This window comes from Amblyraja radiata, chromosome 16 (assembly GCF_010909765.2).
Source record: "Amblyraja radiata isolate CabotCenter1 chromosome 16, sAmbRad1.1.pri, whole genome shotgun sequence".
Taxonomy (NCBI): Eukaryota; Metazoa; Chordata; class Chondrichthyes; order Rajiformes; family Rajidae; genus Amblyraja; species Amblyraja radiata.
The window spans coordinates 19911986-19932724 of record NC_045971.1 but is presented as its reverse complement, the minus strand read 5'-3'; the positions used below and the strand labels follow the sequence as shown (position 1 = coordinate 19932724).

At 43.8% G+C, this 20739-nt stretch overlaps 1 protein-coding gene across 1 annotated transcript in view; it reads right to left on the bottom strand.

Annotated features, from left to right (window-relative positions):
* LOC116981737 (abl interactor 1-like) overlaps window positions 1-20135 on the bottom strand; it is a 41998-nt gene extending 21863 nt beyond the window's left edge. Inside the window, exons 1-3 of the mRNA XM_033034790.1 lie at window positions 19963-20135; window positions 10449-10616; window positions 662-838 (exon numbers count right to left, since the gene is read on the bottom strand). Coding sequence (XP_032890681.1) covers window positions 662-838; window positions 10449-10616; window positions 19963-20100 — 483 coding nt within the window. The 5' untranslated portion in view covers window positions 20101-20135. The remainder of the gene's footprint in view (window positions 1-661; window positions 839-10448; window positions 10617-19962) is intronic.
* Window positions 20136-20739: the final 604 nt, after the last annotated feature.

The following is a 20739-nucleotide window of genomic DNA, read 5'->3' as shown; positions in this document are numbered from 1 at the left end:
TCCTGATGAATCCCTTCTGCACTCTCTCCAGGTCCATCACATCTTGTCTGTAGTGGGGCAACAGGAACTGCACACAATATTCCTGTGTTTGTTAACATAACATGCCAACTTTTATGCCAACTTTCTGCTCCAGTCTTGGAGGCGGGATGTGGTTGGTTTATTACAGGGCTTACAACAAACAGACTACTCAACAATAAACATGTCTGTTTATTCAGAAAATCAAAGCTATTTAAACTGCGAGGCTGAAAGGGATTGTGTTGACTTTGAGTTGCCATAAATAATACTATGTTTTGATATTATAATATAACGAAGCACCAAAAATGCTTTATCACGTCCGAAAATGAGCATTTCATTTTAAGGGTATTTAATTTTCTCCATAATTGCACAATAATTTCCTGATAATTCTGTTTTGAAGCAATCAATTCTCTCTTTGCTCTTCCATTTACCACGTTTAATTCAAGTTATTAGTTAATAAACATCTTCATGGAACAATTACCAGGAATAGGTTTTCAGCAATAAATTCTTTGCTACCTAATTGTCTACATTTTGCTTCGGGAGTTATGATAATATCAAAATTTCGCTGTTACTGTTTATGCACAGCAAAAGCGCATATATTCAAGCATAGGTTTATTTATACATGAGAATAAATCGATTTCCTCACCTTTACCCCATGACCAACATCATCAAGAACCGTGTAAATGATAGGTTTCCTGGTGTACTTTACACGTAGGATTGGATTTGTAGGAGGTATAATTTTGGTAATCTTTGGTGTGGTCTTAATGACAGTAAATGCTCCAATCTCCCGACGGGCCACTTTTTCCTTGTGCATTTCCACCCTCTAGGTAAATTGGAAAGAGAAAGGTTTAGAAGGTTAATTAAAAAGATTGCTTCATAATTACTCAACAAAGTAACAAATTATTATCTTTAAAACATCCTGTGAAATCTGATTTTCAAATATGTGGCATTTAAGAGGCTTTTAGATTGGTGCACGGATGTGCAGGGAATGGACACTCAGAACTAACGGACGTTCTTTTAGGAAGGAGATGAGGAGGAATTTCTTTAGTCAGAGGGTGGTGAATCTATAGAATTCTTTGCCACAGAAGGCTGCGGAGGCAAAGTCAGTGGATATTTTTAAGGCAGAGAAAGATAGATTCTTGATTATCACAGGTGTCAAAGGTTATGGGGAGAAGGCAGGAGAAACACTTTTTCACACAGAGAGTTGTGAGTGTGGAATTTTCTTCCTCAGAGGGCGGTGGAGGCCAGTTCTCTGGATACTTTGAAGAGGGAGCTTGATAGGGCTCTTAATGATAGCGGAGTCAGGGGATATGGGGAAAAGGCAGGAACGGGGTATTGATTGTGGATGATCAGCCATGATCAATTGAATGGCGGTGCTGGCTCGAAGGGCCGAATGGCCTACTCCTGCACCTATTGTCTATTGTCTATTGCACCACAATCAACCTCTGAAACCATTTCATTCAATGGATTCTACTGATACTGGAAGTGCTACAGTACTGGATGGTAGTTATTGAAGGAGGTTGCCACACTGTTTTTAAGCACTGGTACAATAGATGCCCTATTGAAGCAGGTGGGAACCACAGACCACAGAAGTGATTGAAGATGTCCTTGAACACGCCAGCCAGTGGTCCCCGCAGTTCTTTAATACTCGGCCAAGTACGCAGTCTGGGCTGGACACGTTGCGTGCATTCACCGTCTTGAAGGATGATAGGTCCGTTGCGATTGTCCATCAACAGTGGAGTTGAGATTGCAGTAGATTTGCAATTTGCTGAGTGTGAACTTGTGCAAGCTCAGCAAGTCTTGTACATATTTCCCAGCCGCTGCCAACAACTTGAGTGTTCTGTCAACAGTGAATAACTGCCTGAACCTCTGGATGGTAAAATAAATGAGTTTTTATATTAAGACACACAATGTGTTCAAGGACTTGCCTTATATTAAAGTATTTGCCATGTGCTTAAAAACACTCATTAACGCAGCATTGCATAAGAGCCATATGGTGAATTGTAAAAGACCCTCAGCCTCAGAGGAGAGAATTTATTGTGCAAAAGGTTTCTCTTGCACTAGTAATGTGCACAAGGGCTCCTTCTCCCTGATCTTATGTGTTTGTGAATCGCGGAGGTCACAAGATGATAATCAGGAGGAGAACCAGAGGCAAATGGAGAGCGGAATGTGGTGGAGGGAGATGATACAGAGAGGGGGTAAAGTGAGGAATTCACAGGAGTAAAGGACATAGGGGTCTGAGGACATCAGCAGCGAGATGGGGATCAGGGTCCATTGACAATCAAAACTCAAGGTACTTACCTACCTGGAGGACAACAAACTGCTTGGATTGTCCAAGATTGGCCCCAAGATGTTGGACCATTTCAGTTAGATCAAGCGGTGCCTTTTTTGTGAAGGTACACAGCGGTACCTCTAAGGTTAAAAACTAGAGAGACACACAGCAACCGATAGCATTGGATAAATATGCGTGCCAGCACCTTTTAGTGTACAAAAAAAGCACTGAGCCTAACCTTCCAGTTAGGACATTGCAGTGTGCAAGGTTTGCAGGCACACATGTCTCTGTGTAACTGCTGCTGAGTCGCTGACATCACTTTGCATGCCTACTGGCCCAGTGCTTAGGTGCAAAATGTTCATGGAGAATTCTAACACTTTACGAAACACACCTCTAAAAATTCCAACTCTCCATGTTTCTGATATTTTGCTTCAGTGTAAAAAGGGCCAGGTTGCTGTCTGGAAAGAAACTACAACAAAATTCTCAACCCCATTGACAGGTCTTCTTTTGTTCAATAAAATAACCTAGTTGTACATTTAAAGCACGGACCATTTTCTTCTATCTTTGGTAGAGACTAGGGGGCGCCGTCCTGTGTGGTATGACTGCCCAGCCTGCAGCTGTCTGGTTTTCATCTTTTTTCTTATTTTTAGTTAGTTGAGTGTTTTATTTTTAGGAGTTCTAGCCTTTTTATGTGGGGGGGGGGGGGGGGGGGGGGGGGATGCAGGTCGGAGATGCAGTTTTTCTCCGGGCTGCACTTTCGACCCGTCCTCGCGGCCTACCAGCGGGCCTGGAGCAGCGTTTCCTGAGGGGACTGCCCAGAGCCTCGGCTTCGGCGGCGGCACAGCGCTGGAGCGCTATCGCAGAGTGGAGCGGGCAATGCCTTGCCCGGGTCGCCGCGCTGGAGCTCCGGTGAGCTGAAGACCGCCGAGTAAAACATCGCGGAGCTGCGGGTCTGCGGAGCGGCCAGCCGCGGGCGACGGCGCTGAACATTTCACCGGGAGTCTGGGATCTCGCGACGAGATCGCCAGTAGTGGTGCTCCATCCGGCGCGGCCTTGTTGGCTTCGGAAGCTGCGGTCTCGAGTAAGGAGGCGGCCGTTCCAGGTGTCCCATGCCGCTGAGAGGATTCTCCCGACGTCGGAGCGAGAACGGCCTGGAACATCGGGACTCCGTAGCGGCGACTGCGGAGGCCTCAATAGGCCCGACTATGGGTGGACATGGGGATGGGACTGGACTTAGTGCCTTCCCTCATAATGGAAACCATTGTGGGGGGATGTTTTTTATGTTAAAGTTCTTTATTATTGTCATGTTTGTATTTTTTTTATGTGCTGCATTGGCAACAAGAATTTCACTACACCTAGGTGTATGTGACTAATAAAGAAACCTTTGAACCTTTGAACCTTTGATACAGGTCAAATAGTAATGCTGACAATAATATTAATCTGGTTCATTGGTTCATTTTTAAAACCTCTAAACTACCATTGCCTGGAAGGTCGTTTTGTAAAGTTTCTACAGTCGAAAAAAAATCCAAAAGCCCATTTAACTGAGAGTGTAGAAAGGCTTGTTCCAGTGTTTTACTAGAACTATGTTCTAGACCCAGTGTGTTGCAGAACTACAGCAAAATCCAGTCATCTGAAGAAGGGTCTCGACCCGAAACATCACTCATTCCTTCTATCCAAAGATGCTGCCTGTCCCGATGAGTTTCTCCACCAATTTGTGTCTATCTTCGGTGTAAACCAAGATCTGCAGTTCCTTCCTATACATGTTATAGAAACATATCAAATTATTAAGGGATTGGACAAGCTAGATGCAGGAAACATGTTCCAGATGTTGGGGAAGTCCAGAACCTGGGGCCATAAGTTAAGAATAAGGGGTAGGCTATTTAAAAGATGAGGAAAAGCTTTTTCATCCAGAGAGTTGTGAATTTGTGGAATTCTCTGCCTCAAAAGGCAGTGGAGGCCGATTCACTGGATGTATTCAAAAGATAGTTAGATAGAGCTCTTAGGGCTAATGGAATCTTAGTGGAATCAAGGGATATGGGGAAAAGGCAGGAACGGGGTACTGATTGTGGATGATCAGCCATGATCACATTGAATGGTGGTGCTGGCTCGAAGGGCCGAATGGCGCCCTCCTTCACCTATTTTCTTTGTTTCTATGTTTCTATCCAGCAGCAGGACAGGAGGTCAGTACATGAGCAACTTTCTTGTTGTGGTGCACCAATGTAAAAGTTGAAACATCACCGTGGGCGGCATGGTATCGCAACGGTAGAGTTGCTGCCTTGCGAATAAGTCATGAATATATTTCTCTGCCTTTTGGCTTCCATCGACTTTTTGGGCTTTGAGAAAAAGGAAATAAAGCCAAGAACTGAAACCTTTCAACATCTACACATGCACGCACATACAACTGCACAAATTCCTATCACGAGTTGCTAATCAAGAGGGATTTTTGTCATATGTCCCAGATTTAACAATAAAATTCTTACTCGCAGCAGCACAACAGAATATGTATCACTTTCTATGCTTTGAGTTCGCTCTTTCTCATGAATGGAGTAGGCTCGACAAGGCTCGGTGCTCAGAATATTGCATTGTTGTGCTGGTATTGTTTATTTTTATCACATGTACCAAGGTACCGTGAAAAGCTTTTGGTTGTGTGCAATCCAGTCAAGTCAAGAGTCAAGAATGTTTTATTGTCAGATGTCCCAAACAGGACAATGAAATTCTTACTTGCAGCAGCACAACAGAATATGCAAACCTAATACTCTGTACATAGTACAGGTGCACAACCTTTTATCCGTAATTCCAAATAACGAAAAGCTCCGAATAGCGGACATTTTTTCGGTCCTTGAAGAAAGGTCCTTGAAGACGTTCACCGAGGGCGGCCCGCAGAGGTGACAGCGGAACCTCCGGTCGGTCCTCGAAGAAAGGGGAACTAAATCCCCATTCATAAAAGAGAAGGTGAGGGTATATTGCGCGGGAGGGTTAATAATTGACAATCTGCTGCTGCCTGCCCGCTGAGTTAAAAAGTTCCCACGGTAGACACAGTGTATCGTGAGTCTTGCGTGGGAACTTTTTAACTCAGCGGGCAGGCAGCAGCAGATTGTCGCTCCCTTCAGTTTCACCCCACCTACACCCCTCTGCTTCCCGGCCATGTGTGTGACCCCTTCCCTCCCCTCTCCAGCTCCCCGCCCATTGCACCGGCGCGGGGGCTTTGCACTGTCTTCACGTCGGCGATGCCAGCAGGTCAGTGCCAGTCACCGGAGACGTCAGGACCAACCCGGGTTGCGGATGAGGGGGTGCAGCTCGGGCTGTGGGCGAACTGCCATTTGTCGCTGTAGCGGCCCATCGGGGAGCGGGTTCCTGTTGGTCCTGACGTCTCCGGCCACCCCCCTGGACAGGAGCTGAGAGACGTCAGGACAACCAGAAGCCGCTCCCCGATGGACCGATACGGCGACAAGTGGCAGTTCGCCCACAGCCCGAGCTGCGCCCCCTCATCGGGACACCGACCCCCAGGCCCACTGCAAGCACGGAGATCCCAGATCAGCAACTCCAGCCCAGCCCCGCTCCAACTCCAGAGGAACACGCTCCCCGTAGGAGCAGAAGCTGATGGTGTGCAAGGTACGTCTTGTTCTTGGGGTGGCGCAGCTCGGGCTGTGGGCGAACTGCCACTTGTCGCCGTAGCGGCCCATCGGGGAGCGGATTCCTCTGGAGTTGGAGGGACATGGAGACACAACGGCTTTTGAGAATGGTGGGCAATCACTTCCAAAGTTCTGCCCACACAGTCAGTACACCTCTCCTACACTTGTCTCCCGCACTAAGATCATCTCGCAGAGAATGATCCCAGCCTAACCCTCCCTATTCTCTCCTATTCTGCAAGAAAAAACGACATTGAAGACTCAAACTCGCGATCGAGTAACTGCCGGGATCGAGGCACAAACTCGCGACCTTGCGGATATGAGCCGAGCACTCTACCACTGAGCCAGCCGTTAAAACCTACGCTAAAAACCTTCCATTCCGAAAGCCGAAAAATTCCGAATTACGAAAAGTGTCTGGTCCCAAGGCTTTCGGATAAAAGGTTGTGCACCTGTACAAACAAACAATAATAGTGCAAAAAGACAAAACCATTGCCCCCAAGTCTATGTAGTTCATAGCTTATTTGGAGATTGTAGTGTTTAATAGCCTAATGGATATACAGGTGCACAACCTTTTATCCGAAAGCCTTGGGACCAGACACTTTTCGTAATTCAGAATTTGTCGGTCTTCGGAATGGAAATCTTTTAGCGTAGATTTTAATGGCTGGCTCAGTGGTAGAGTGCTCGGCTCATATCCGCAAGGTCGCGAGTTTGCGCCTTGATCCTGGCAGCTACTCGATCGCGAGTTTGAGTCTTCAATGTCGTTTTTTCTTGCAGAATAAATGTTTGTATGAAATACAGTGTAGGAGAGGTGTACTGACTGTGTGGGCAGAACTTTGGAAGTGATTGCCCACCAGTCTAAAAAGCCGCTGTGTCTCCCTGTCCCTGGGATAGCAGGGGGCGATTACACAATACCCCCCTCCCCCTCCAACTCCAGAGGAATCCGCTCCCCGATGGGCCGCTACCAAAGATCATAGAGGAGCTCCTCTATGATCTTTGGCCGCTACAGCGACAAGTGGCAGTTCGCCCACAGCCCGAGCTGCGCCCCCTCATCCGCCACCCCAAGAACAAGACGTACCTTGCACACCATCAGCTTCTGCCCCTACGTGTTCCTCTGGAGTTGGAGCGGGGCTGGGCTGGAGTTGCTGCTGGCTGTGGGTCTCTGGGATCTCCGTGCTTGCAGTGGGCCTGGGGGTCGGTGGGCGGCGGTGGGAGCTGTGGACCTACGGACCTACCTCCGTGGAGCTAGCCAGCTTCGGAGCGTGGAGAGCTGCGGGGGCGAGCTGCTGCGACCCGACTCCGGTGGATGGTGACACCGGGAGCTCGCGGGTCTCCGGTGGGAGACTGCTTTGCGGGGCACCGGCAGCGGCGACTTCTCCCGCCCGAATTACGGGGTTGAGAGCAAACATTATAGAGGTTGAGAGTGACCTGGAGGGGGGCCTTACAACGCCCGGCGCGGCTGTAAATTGCCGCGGACTTGCTAGCGCCCGCCGGGGGCTCCAACATCAAGACCGGGGCAGGGCCCTACATCTCCCGGCGTGGCTTTGAGTGGCCGCTCCCCGATGGGCCCCTACGACGCCCCGAGCTGCGCCCCGTCATCCGCAACCCAGGTTCCTCTGTAGTTGGAGTGGGGCTGGGCTGGGCTGCTGTTGGCTGTGGGTCTCTGGGATCTCCGTGCTTGCGGTGGTCGGTGTCCAATTGGTCCTGACACGGTCCTGCTGCAATCGCCGACGTGAAGACAGTGCAAAGCCCCCGCGCCGGTGCAATGGGCGGGGAGCTGGAGAGGGGAGGGAAGGGGTCACACACATGGCCGGGAAGCAGAAGGGTGTAGGTGGGGTGATACTGAAGCGAGCGACAATCTGCTGCTGCCTGCCCCGCTGAGTTAAAAAGTTCCCACGCAAGACTCACGAAACACTGTATATCGTGAGTCTACCGTGGGAACTTTTTAATTCAGCGGGCAGGCAGCAGCATATTGTCAATTATTAACCCTCCCGCGCAATATACCCTCATCTTCTCTTTTATGAATGGGGATTTAGTTCCCCTTTCTTCGAGGACCGACCGGAGGTTCCGCTGTCACCTCTGCGGGCTGCCCTCGGTGAACGTTTTCAAGGACCTTTCTTCAAGGACCGAAAAAATGGCCGCTATTCGGAGGTTTTCGTTATTTGGATCTTCGGATAAAAGGTTGTGCACCTGTAGTTCATAAAGAGGAAATAAATACTAAAACTTCTTCTCCCAATAGCTAATTCCTTTTCATTTGTTGATAGTCTTGCTGTGTGATCTGAGTGTTTTACATTATATAAAATACATTGGAGGGTGCCAAAGTGTCCCACGGAGTCCAGACCAACTACTGTATCTTCCTTTGATTTTTTTTTACCCAAATCCTTCTCACATCACGCTTCTCACTGTCCCACCAATCGTAATCCCCCCTCTCCCCACTACATACTAGGAGTAGTTTATAGCAGTTGAATAAGCTACCAACCTACACATTTGTAAATGTGGGAAGAAACCCACAAGGTTATAGGGAGTACGTGAAAACTCCACACCGACAGCACCCGAGATCACAGTTGAACATGGGTCACTTGGCTGTGAGGCGACAGCTCCACTGCTTCCAACACTGTGCCACTCACATTCACACTGCCTCAGTAGCACACCAGGGAAAGATCTTCACAAGGACTTATTCATTGACACACTCAAAAAGATTTCAGATGGAGATTAACTGTTGCATCTAGAATTCCCTATTCACCAGTTTATCTCCCTCGTGAATTGTGAGTCAGTGGAATAAACAACCAGTGATAAACAATAGAAATTGGGATGTTTTGCATTTCAAAAACTGGGCATAAGTGGATTTTCACTCTGCATTCATAGCAGTCTGAACAGTCACAAATAACAGTTTTTCCTTTCCACTAAAGACATTGAACTGGGAAAAAGATTTAAATCCTTTGTCCTAAATAAGCCATGTGTGTGTTGGAGGGAACATTAAGGGTCTTTTGCACAAGCTGTTACTCAGTGCCACAGACTTCATAAACACCACTTCTCTTTGTGATGTCCATAAACAAGTCTTGCATCTTGTGTTCATTTAGAGCAGAGTGCTCTTAACTGTTTGAGGAATAATGAAAAAACAAGCCTTATGCTAAATATGGAGGCACAAGGAACAGCAGATGCTGGAATCTTGAGCAAAACACAACAGTCCAGGCAGTATCCGTGGAGGGAAATGGACAGATTCAGAGTCATATAAAGGGTCATAACCCAATATGTCACCTGTCCATTACCTCCACTGAAGGTAAACAAAAGTGCTGGAGAAACTCAGCGGGTGCAGCAGCATCTATAGAGCGAAGGAAATAGGCAACGTTTCGGGCCAAAACCCTTCTTCAGACTGATGTAGGGTCGGGGGTGGGGGGAGAAGAAAAGAGAAAGGAAGAGGAGGAGCCCAAGGGCTGAGGGAGAGCTGAGAAGGGGAGGAGACAGCAAGGGCTACTGGAAATTGGAGGTCAATGTTTATGCCGCTAGGGTGCAAACTGCCCAAGATGCAAGACTTGTTTATGAGGTGCTACTCCTCCAATTTCCGGTGGTGCCCACTCTGTTGAAGTAACTTCCCCTCCCATTTCGAATCCGACATTTCTGTCCTCGGCCTCCTCCATGGCCAGAGTGGGCACAGTTTGCACCCTAGCGGCATAAACATTGACTTCTCCAATTTCCTGTAGCCCTTGCTGTCTCCTCCCCTTCTCAGCTCTCCCTCAGCCCTCGGGCTCCTCCTCTTCCTTTCTCCTTTCTTCTCCCCCCCCCGCCCCCCGCCCCCCCCCCCCCACCCTACATCAGTCTGAAGAAGGGTTTCAACCCGAAAAGTTGCCTATTTTCTTCGCTACATAGATGCTGCTGCATCCACTGAGTTTCTCCAGCGCTTTTGTCTACCTTCGATTTTCCAGCATCTGCAGTGCCTTCTTAAACACATTACCTCCACTGATGCTGCCTGAGCAGCTGAATTCCTCCAGCATGTTTTATTTTGCTCAAGATACAAGCACCTGCAGTTCCTTGAGTCTCAAATGTTTTGTGGCCTCTTTTCATGCTGTGTGACTCTGTGACTCTAGGCCCAATGAACATTTAACATTGGAATAATTTCCGAGAGAGAAAGATAACAAGTTTTTGTTTTACAGATTTTGAATGAGATCCAAGTGCACAATAAGAATTATTATTGCTATAGTCCTCAAGGCCCACCTGATAAAATGGGAAATGTACACATCATCGTTGATAATCATGTGGAATCGGTGGCCATTAGGCAGATGAAATTGAATTCAAATATATGTATAGTCTTTCTGCAGACTAGATAGCACGTAACAAAAAAGCTTTTCACTGTACCTCAGTACATGCAATAACCCAAACAAAACTAAACTAAACTAAACTAAACCAAAGTAAATTAAACTAAAGCTAAAAAGAAGACTATGAAGAGGCAATATTGATTAAATGGTACAGTTCTTAACTGAGTGTTGGAAAAGAGAAAGTGAAAGAGGAAAGGCAAATGAATAAAGATTAATTTTCACCTGGGATATGCAGTTAATGGAAGATTCCATTTTGGAGATTTCAGAAGCCTGTAGGTCAAGTAGTCTAAGCACTTTCTCAGCCAGCGTATTGATCTGATAAACTACACCTGCGAGAGATTGGGTGGTGTAGGCTTTGGTTTCTTGAAGAGCCTTTGTCTTGTCTTGAGCCTGCAATAGAAACATATTTGTTTAGGACACCAACTTTCATTTAAGATGGATTTTATGAATGCTGTTCATAAAAAAGAAGAAACTGCAGATGCTGGTTTAAAACAATGATACACACAAAAAGCTGGAGTAACTCAGTGGGTCAGAGAGCATCTCTGGAGAAAAGGAAGAGGTTGCATTTCGGGTCTGAAAGAAGGGTCTCGACACCTATTCCCTTTCTCCAGATATGCTGTTTATGAATGCAGTGTTCACTCCAAATGCTGAGAAATGTTGATGCAAGGAACTGCAGATGCTGGAATCTTGAGCAAAACGCAAAAGTGTTGGAGGAACTCGGCAGATCAGGCAGGGAATGTGGAGGAATGGATAAGCAATGTTTTGGGTTGGGACCCTTCTTCAGGCAGAGAAATGTTCAAATAAATGTTATTTAATAAATGTACAGAAATCATGGAAAATCATTTATTTGTGGGAGTTTTAGCATGAAATAATAATCATCAGATCTTATTATTAAATAATACATCCGTGGTTTGGAATAGAGCGAGTCGAGTAGATTATACAGAAAATACAACAACATTTCCTCTTAGTTAGCTCATTTGTGCAGATAGCCTGGGACTTTACTTCTACTGCATTAGAAAAGGCAGTTACAGCTCCATTCTGCTCAACATAAATGCGTTCTATTCATAACTTGCTTTTAATTCCACTTATTTCCCATGATATGCACATGGAGTTCAAAGCACAAGTAGGAGTAGGAGACTATGTTGACAAAGCTCTGCCCTTTGACATTCCCCAGGATCTGAGGGGTGTATAACATGACAGGTAACAATGTGATACTATCGATTTCCATCTCCCTATTTTCCAATAGTAAATCCATTTTAGAGTTTCCCATGAAGGTTCCATGTACGTTAATTGGCTTTTGTAAGTTGCCCCTAGTGTGTAGGATGTGAAACTGGGATAACATAGAACTAGTGTGCAGGTGGTTGCTGGTTGGTGCAGACTTGGTGAGCCAAAGGGCCTGTTTCCACACTGTATCGCTAAACTAAACTAAACTAAACTAAATTACCTCAGAAGGGAAGTATAACCATCCCTTTAGTCGTTCTACAATCACAACAAGGCAGTCCAGGATCAGATAGGTAACAAAGTCAACTTCCTGTTTTTATAGTATATTACCTTCTTTTGAGTTGGTAATTCCCCAATTTTGGTTGCTGCACATTCTAAAATTCCATCACCTATCACCTTTTATTGACCAGTTCAACTCCTCCTCTTAATCCTTGATGTCCTCTCTACAATATTTACAATATAAACTGCTTCCTGGCTTCAATCGCTTTCAAAGGTTATAGGAGCAGAATTAGGCCATTCAGCCCATGAAGGCTACTCCGCCATTGAATCATAGCTGATCTATCGTTCCCTCTCAACCCCATTCTCCTGCCTTCTCCCCATAACCCCCGACACCACTACTAATCTAGATTCTGTCAATCTGCGCCTTAAAATCACCTAACGACTTGGCCTCCCCAGCCGTCTGTGGCAATGAATTTGATAGATTGACCACCCCATGACTAAAGATATTCCTCATCTCCTTTCTAAAGGTATGTCATTTTATTCTGAGGCTATGGCCCCTGGTCCTAGTTTTCCCAAGATTCAAAGCATTAGTTCTTTTCTGATTCCTATTTCCTTTGTTCCGTAAATGGCTCTCATCTCTTAACTATGTAAAAGATAGACACAAAGTGCGGGAGCAACTCAGCTGGTCAGGCAGCATCTCTGGAGAAAAGGAACAGATGACGTTTCAGGTTGGAACCCTTCTTCAGCCAGAAAGTAGAGGGTGGTGGGGGAACTAGAGGAAGGAAAATGGAGCACTGCTATCTCTACTTAAATTTGAATTGTACTGTCCCTCCATGGCCACCGGGGTCAAATGGAGCATTTCTGTACACTTACAATATGGTGTGCCTCACCTTATATCCTTTCTGCAACCTCAGCAATATTATCCTCCCCAACCACAGCTCCCCCTAGCACCATGGTTCCAGTCATTTCTAAGCACAATACTGCAAGCTCGTATCTCATAATCTCCTCAAGTATCTGATGAACCCGGAACTGAAAGCCAGCATTAATATTCACAATGGTTGGCAATATAATGACAGGTTATATAAACTAACAAAGGATAGAGTTAAGTAAATTATGACAAGATATCCCTGTCCTTTAATACATTTAAAATACATTTTGGCAGGGACATGGAAAGGAAAGGTTTAGAGGGATATGGGACAATTGTAGGCAAATGGGACCAGCTTAGATGGGGATCTTGGGTTGTCATTCCGAGTTGCAACTCATTAACATTTCTACTGAAACAATTGAAATTTTCACAAATGTATTTCATTTGGAATTTCACTTTTAAATTTAATACAAGCATTTAGAAACGTATTAGTTGCCACGCGGCAACCAGTCAAAGCATGTAAAGTATATAATTTATCTGTCAATAATCATGCAGTTGAGGCAAGTTGTTCCCTTGTAAGATAACACAAGCCATCTTTCCAGTTTGAGTCATGCTGTATGTCAATGTATCGATGAAGCACACTCTAAGCCGTTTTTATTAATAACACGCACATTTACTCCAATAAAGTAGATTCAAATTGGAAAAAGAGAAGAAAGATGCATTTTGCAAAACTGGGACATGCAAACAAAGTCATTTGAGCCTCATTCTTTTGGTCTCACTCTGACTCGACACTTGATGTTTTGCAACACACTTCATATTCCAACAATGCAGTTTTTGTTTCATATATATAACATTGAGATAAATAACTGAAAAGGCGAATAAGAAAACTAGAGATTCTTACCCATGTTCCATGGATGGTGTCATATTTGTTCCTTTTTTTAATGAAAGTATAATGGATTAGATATTAATTTCTTTGTGCCTTTCAAAAATTATGAATGTTGATGCTGGCTTCAAATTTCAGGACTCATTAGAACCCCTTTGTGAAGGCAGTGGAGGAAGGCTCATTAACTTTAACTCCCAACCCTCTAGGATATGGGGTAGACACAAAATGCTGGAGTAACTCAGTGGGACATGCAGCATCTCTGGAGAGAAGAAATGGGTGATGTTTCAGGTCGAGACCCTTCTTCAGACTGAAGAAGGATCTCGACTTGAAATGTCACCCATTCCTTCTCTCCGGAAATGCTGCCTATTCCACTGAGTTATTCCAGCATTTTGTGTCTATCTTCAGTTCAAGCCAACATCTGCAGTTCCTATTCATACCTCTAATATATGGAGTTGTTCTGCCATGATCATGGGGGTTCAGAGAGATGATAGTGGATGGGCAACTAGTTGCAAGGGATGACTGGAGGAAGGAGTCACAGGGAGACATTTGACAGAGAGAGTGGTGGACTCAGACCAGTCCAGTCCATCACTGGCACAGCCCTTCCCTCCATCAAAAGTATCTACATGATGTACTACCTGAAGAAGGCAGCCTTTATCATCAAGGATCTCCACCATCTGGGCCATTCCTTCTTCTTACTGCTACCATTAAGCAGGAGGTACAGAAGCCTGAAATCCCATACCACCAGGCTCAGGAACATCTACTTACCTATAACCACCAGGTTCGAACATATTATACCATCTCTTGCACTACCATGGAGTTCTTTCCGAATTGTATTTTGCACAAATATCTAGTTTTCCTTTCCTTTTCACTGTCTTGGAGAACTTATGTGTGAGTTATGTAAAAATGTATGTTTTTGTGTGTTAACTGTCTGTGGCGCTACTGCAAGCCAGATCTTCATTCTACATGTACCTCACTTTACCTGTGGTTATGCCAATAAACTTGACTTGACTTGACTCAGATCAACAGTGGCAAGCAGAGATGTAGGCAGTCAATAACAAAGAAAACCTAAAGAGGATGAACACGTTGGCACTCTGACACAGTGGCGCAGTTGGTATAGATGCTGCCTCACAGTGCCAGTGATCCTCGTTTGATCCTGACCTTGGGGGCTGTCTGTGTGGAGTTTGTATGTTCTCCCTGTGACCACCTGGGATTCCTCCGAGTGCTCCGGTTTCCTCCCACATCCTAAAGACATATAGGTTTGTAGGTTGTTCAAAAGAGAACTGCAGATGCTGGAATATCGAAGGTACACAAAATGGCTGGGGAAACTCAGCGGGTGCAGCAGCATCTATGGAGCGAAGGAAATAGGCGACGTTTCGGGCCGAAACCCTTCAGTCTGAAGAAGGGTTTCGGCCCGAAACGTCGCCTATTTCCTTCGCTCCATAGATGCTGCTGCACCCGCTGAGTTTCCCCAGCAATTTTGTGTACCTTAGGTTTGTAGGTTAATTGGTCTATAAATTTCCCCTGGAGTGCAGGGAGTGGATGCGAAAAGGGCATAAGATAGAACTAATGTGAATGGGTGATTGATGGTCAGTGTGGATTCTATGGACTGAAGGGCCTTTTTCCATGCTGCATCTTTCAAACAATCAAAAAACCTTGGATCTGGGCAGTAACGTGTAAGATTAGGCCCTTTAAAATACATCAAAGCAGGTCTCAATCATCTGTGCGGATGAATATTATTTAATATTTTATTATTCTGAGCCCATGATATTTGTTGGCCTCTTACATATTGTTCAGTTTGTGCAGTGATATCAGAACAAGAATTTCATGTCACAGGGTATGTACACTGCCCTAGTGTATGTGTGTGTTGTATACACAGAGGATTTGATGCTCATTTCTGGAAATTTTCCATTGAATCACAACATATCACATTGGGTGAGTCCCCAATAATATTGCCCTACATTTAGAAATTTCAATATTATGGAGTTTTTGATTGAACGTCAAAACTTGATACCAATACAAAAGACTAGCTATGGATAGTTTTGTGGTTTTCATGGCCACTAGTGGTTCTGATATTATTTGTATAAAATTACAACAACAGGAAATCAAAGAAGGTGTTAAAACATAACATTTGATTTGTTAAGATTTGAGCTGCCTGGGTACAGATTTAATCTGTTGCAAAGTTAACAATTGCTCATTAATGCAAACAAATAAAATAATCCATGCCGACATCTACACATAACTTTAAATTATGTCAATGTAAAGTTGATCCATTCATGGTACAATCCCCAATTGAAAAGTCTGTTTGTTAATTAAAGGATTAGCACTGACTATAATGCATCACTATTCAGCTCATTAGTTCCCGTCAGATACAGAGCGACTCAATACAGACTTAAAGGGCCTGTCCCACCTAGCGATTTTTTCGGCAGCTGCTGGCTTCATATCAGTGTCGCCAAAAGATTTTGAACATTTCAAAATCCAGCAGCGACAAAAAAAATGTTGCGACACTTGAAAAAACACCGCGCATCAATACGTCATCACACCGCGTCACGCCGCAAATTATTCGGTGACCTGATATGGCAGTCAATGATGCCGGCAGTCGCCGAAAAAATCAGCAAGTGGGACAGGCCCTTCGCTGACGGCTGCAAGAGTCAAAAGTCAAGTCAAGAATTGTCATATGTACGAAGAATGGAACTATCAAATTCTTACTTGTAGCAGCATATCAGCCCTGTAAATATAATACACATAGATAACATAGAACAAACTAAAATTCAATAAAGTAATAACTTAAATATCAAAGTTCTTAGTTTATTCAAAGACAGTCCATAGTTATCATCATTACATTTTTGCATATCTTTCATTCATTTGTTCGACATCTCCCTGTATCACTATTTCTCTCATTTGCTTTTCCCCTGACTCTCAGTCTGAAGAAGGGTCTCGACCTGAAACGTCACCTATTCCCTTTCTCCAGAGATGCTGTCTGACCCGCTGAGTTACTCCAGCTTTTTGTGTCTATCCTTAGATCATAGTTGAGATGAGCAGAAGTTAGGGTGGTGACATTTAAGAGGCTTTGTATCCAAAAGCTTCATGGTTGTTGGGAAGAAGCTATTACAGAAACTTTTCAAAGCACCCACATTTGAGCTCTATAATTTCGAATAATTGGTGTTCCAGCATATTTTGTGCTTTATTTTGTAACCAGATAATGATGCTTCTTATATTCATATTGCCTCTGAACCCATCTTTTATTATTTTAAGGTATTAACTTTTTTCCCTTGCACCGTCATTCTTCATTTAATTTCTCCTACCGCATACTCTGGCACAGCCCACCCTTGTTGCTCTCTCTTTTCCTTTCTAAACATCTTTAGCTCCAGTTTTACCCAGCTCTTTTGAAAGCTCATTGACTTGGAACATGACCCCAAGCATTTCTTGTTGGTATTTAACAATGAAGTTAGTGCAGATAATAAATCACTCAGAACCAATAAAAATAAAAATAAATTATTCGTTAGATGACATACTTTTTTTCAAAACTATAGCATATTTAAAGTAAATGGAGAATTAATTACGATATAATGGCATTTAAGAGGCTTTCAGATAGGTACATGTATATGCGTGGAGTGGAGGGATATGGATCATGTGCAGGCAGATGAGATATGTTAATGTTGGCATCAAGTATGGCACATTGGATAGAGTGGATGTGGAGAGGATGTTTCCACTAATGGGAGAGTAGGTCCAGAGGTCATAGCCTCAGAATTAAAGGACATTATTTAGGTAGGAGATGAGCAAGATCAAGATTCAATTTAATTGTCACGTGTACCAATTAAGGTACAGTGAAATTTGAGTTACCATACAGCCATACTAAGTAGAAAAACAACAATACACATAGCCACATAAAATAAAATTTAACATAAACATCCACCACAGTGGAATCCACATTCCTCACTGTGATGGAAGGTAATAGAGTTCAATCATCTTCCTCCTTTGTTCACCCATGGTCGGGGCTTCTGAACCCTCCGCATTCGCTGCTGATGACGGTCCGATGTCCGAGCCCTCTCGTGGGGATGATCGAAACTCCGGCGTCGGGACGGATTGGATGATCGAAACTCGATAACCATATAACTATATAATAATTACAGCACGGAAACAGGCCATCTTGGCCCTTCTAGTCCGTGCCGAACACGTATTCTCCCCTAGTCCCATCTACCTGCACTCAGACCATAACCCTCCATTCCTTTCCCGTCCATATAGCTATCCAATTTATCTTTAAATGATAAAATCAAACCTGCCTCCACCACCTTCACTGGAAGCTCATTCCACACAGCTACCACTCTCTGAGTAAAGTTCCCCCTCATGTTACCCCTAAACTTTTGTCCCTTAATTCTCAAGTCATGTCCTCTTGTTTGAGTCTTCCCTACTCTCAGCAGGAAAAGCTTATCCATGTCAACTCTGTCTATCCCTCTCATCATTTTAAAGACCTCTATCAAGTCCCTCCTTAACCTTCTGCACTCCAAAGAATAAAGACCTAACTTGTTCAACCTTTCTCTGTAACTTAGTTGCTGAAACCCAGGCAACATTCTAGTAAATCTCCTCTGTACTCTCTCTATTTTGTTGACATCCTTCCTATAATTAGGCGACCAAAATTGTACACCATACTCCAGAATTGGCCTCACCAATGCCTTGTACAATTTTAACATTACATCCCAACTTCTATACTCAATGCTCTGATTTATAAAGGCCAGCACACCAAAAGCTTTCTTTACCACCCTATCTATATGAGATTCCACCTTCAGGGAACTGTGCACAGTTATTCCTAGATCCATCTGTTCAGCATGGAGCTCCCGAGTTGGCCTCTTCTTACCGGAGACCGCTGGCTTCACGGTGTTAAAGTCCACAGGCCCCGCGGTCGGAGCTCTCCACAATCCTTGGCAACGGATCGCAGCTCCCGATGATAAAGTCCGCGCTGCGCCTGCGGCTGGAAGTGCCGGGCCGGTCTTCAGGAAAGGCCACACCACCAGGAATTTCTTTAATCAGAGGGTGGTGAATCTGTGGGATTCATTGCCACAGAAGGCTGTGGAGCCCATGTCAATGGATATTTTTAAGGCAGAAATAGATAGATTCTTGATTAATATGGGTGTCAGGGATTATGGGGTGAAGGCAGGAGAATGGGGTTAGGAGGGCGAGATAAATCAGCCATGATTGAATGGCGAAGTAGACTTGATAGGCCAAATGGCCTAATTCTGCTCCTATCAATTGTGAACCTATGGACATGAACTTATTGTGGGCCGAAAGGCCTGTTTCTGTGCTGTATTGTGCAATGTTCTATGTAAATGTTATGAATAACATTTCTAATTTAATTCCATTTGCTCTGAAATAGCAACCTTGCGATTGACATTTAGCAAAAATGTTGACATTTGCACTTCTACCAATTACATCCTAAAAGGGAACTTATCAAATGCTGATAAATGAGTGGGAAAGGGAGCTTCGAACTTCTGCTAACTTTCTGATTTGTGTGCACCAAGCAAGGGTTCATCTCTGGTCATATCACACTTTTTTTTAATGTTGTAGGCAATATTTCAAAAGCATTACTGCAGAATTTTGAAGAACTATGTTTCTTTTCCCCCAGCTAAACTTTGAATTGTATTACACATTAATTCAATTTTCTCTGGCAACCTCAATTTCCTGAGATTATTGTTAGAAGTGAGGAAGTTGAATTACTTCTGTGTTTGGCCACAATTGCAATAATTTATGCCCCACTGGTTTCTTGAAAAACTTCTGTGGGAGAAAAATGCCATTAAAATATGAATTTTTTAAAAACAATGCCCCTACCAGACTGAAATGACTTCTATAATGGTGCAATCTAACCATTACATGCAGCACCATTACAGCAAACTTTACGGCAATACCTTTTATTTGGTACTCAAACATTCACTTCATCCTAAACCACAACCTTTTAATGCTCTGGGCACTTCTGCCAACTATTATAATCCAATGAGAAGTGAATTAATTTGCCATGTATATTCATTAGCTGCAGATATTGAGATGCAAAGCACACAGTCGTACGGAAACTAGAAGTGTGCTGAGAATTGCCAACCTTGCAAGCAGTGCATAAGAAGGTAGATTCGTACACAAGTCTGCAAGCACTGTTTTAAATTCTCACAGCAAACCTTGCCAAACACTTCCAGTTCTCCGAGTGAGTAAATAGTTTCTGACAGCGTCCAGTAAATACATCACAAAAAAGTAACTGTCAATTTTTCATTCAGGTTCCATCTTTCAAATTTATGCTCGAAATATTGTTTTTTCATTTTGTCAGCTTTAGAGTTTTTGAAAACAGACTTTCAAACGTTGAACTAATAGTGGTATAAAAATGCTGCAACCAGAATAGTAATTTGTGATACCTTTTAGAGAGCTGCATGACAGTAAGGTAATAGCAAAGTTAATGTAGAACTAGAGGCTACTGATATGCAGGAGCTGATGAACGATGCTGTGGTGAATATACTGCAGCTGTAGTTAAGGCTGTCATCATTACAAATGGTGCATTAAATTAATTTACATACCTGTACATAGTTATTTTCACAGTGTTCTGCTACCTGCTGGAGTTTTGTGTAGTTTTCCACCAGAACTTGTCTATCGGCTGGGATATCTTGTTGAAGTAACTTCTGAATTTCTGCCATTTTGCAGCCTGACTGTTTCATTTCCTTCTTACAGTGAGTGCTCGGGTTTTAAAGTTGAGGTTTTACCCCAGTCTCTGCCTATTTATTGCGTCCTTCAATCAGCAGCATTGTGGGTATGCTTTGCATCAACAAAAAAATTGCAGTGTATATAAAAGCATTGTTCATTTAAAGAAGTAATGTCAGATATTTTTAGAGAAGTTTCAACTTCAAGCAAAAATGGTATTAAAGCTAAATGTACAAAATATGGAATATCTGTATTAAGGGGTGAAGAATTATTTTTTAAACCCCAATAAAATCTTGTTAAAGTTTATTCTTTGTATATTGCATTTCATTTAAAAGTAGAAGATAAACAATTTATTTCTCCATTTTCATGTCACTCACAGTCAGTTTCCCAGGGTAGAGGATTGGCGGTCATGGGCTTAAGATGAGAGGGGAGAGATTTGAGTGGAACCTCAAGGGCAACTATTTATTCCGATGGTAGTGGCAATCCATAATGAAAGGAAGCTATAGAAGCTGATACAATTACAATTTAAAAAAAGGCATTTGGACAGATATATGGATAGGAAGGGTTTCGAGGACTATGTGCCATATGCAGGTAGATGGGAGCAGTCCAGAATGCCACCTTGGACAGCATGAACAAGTTGGACTGTAGGGCCCATT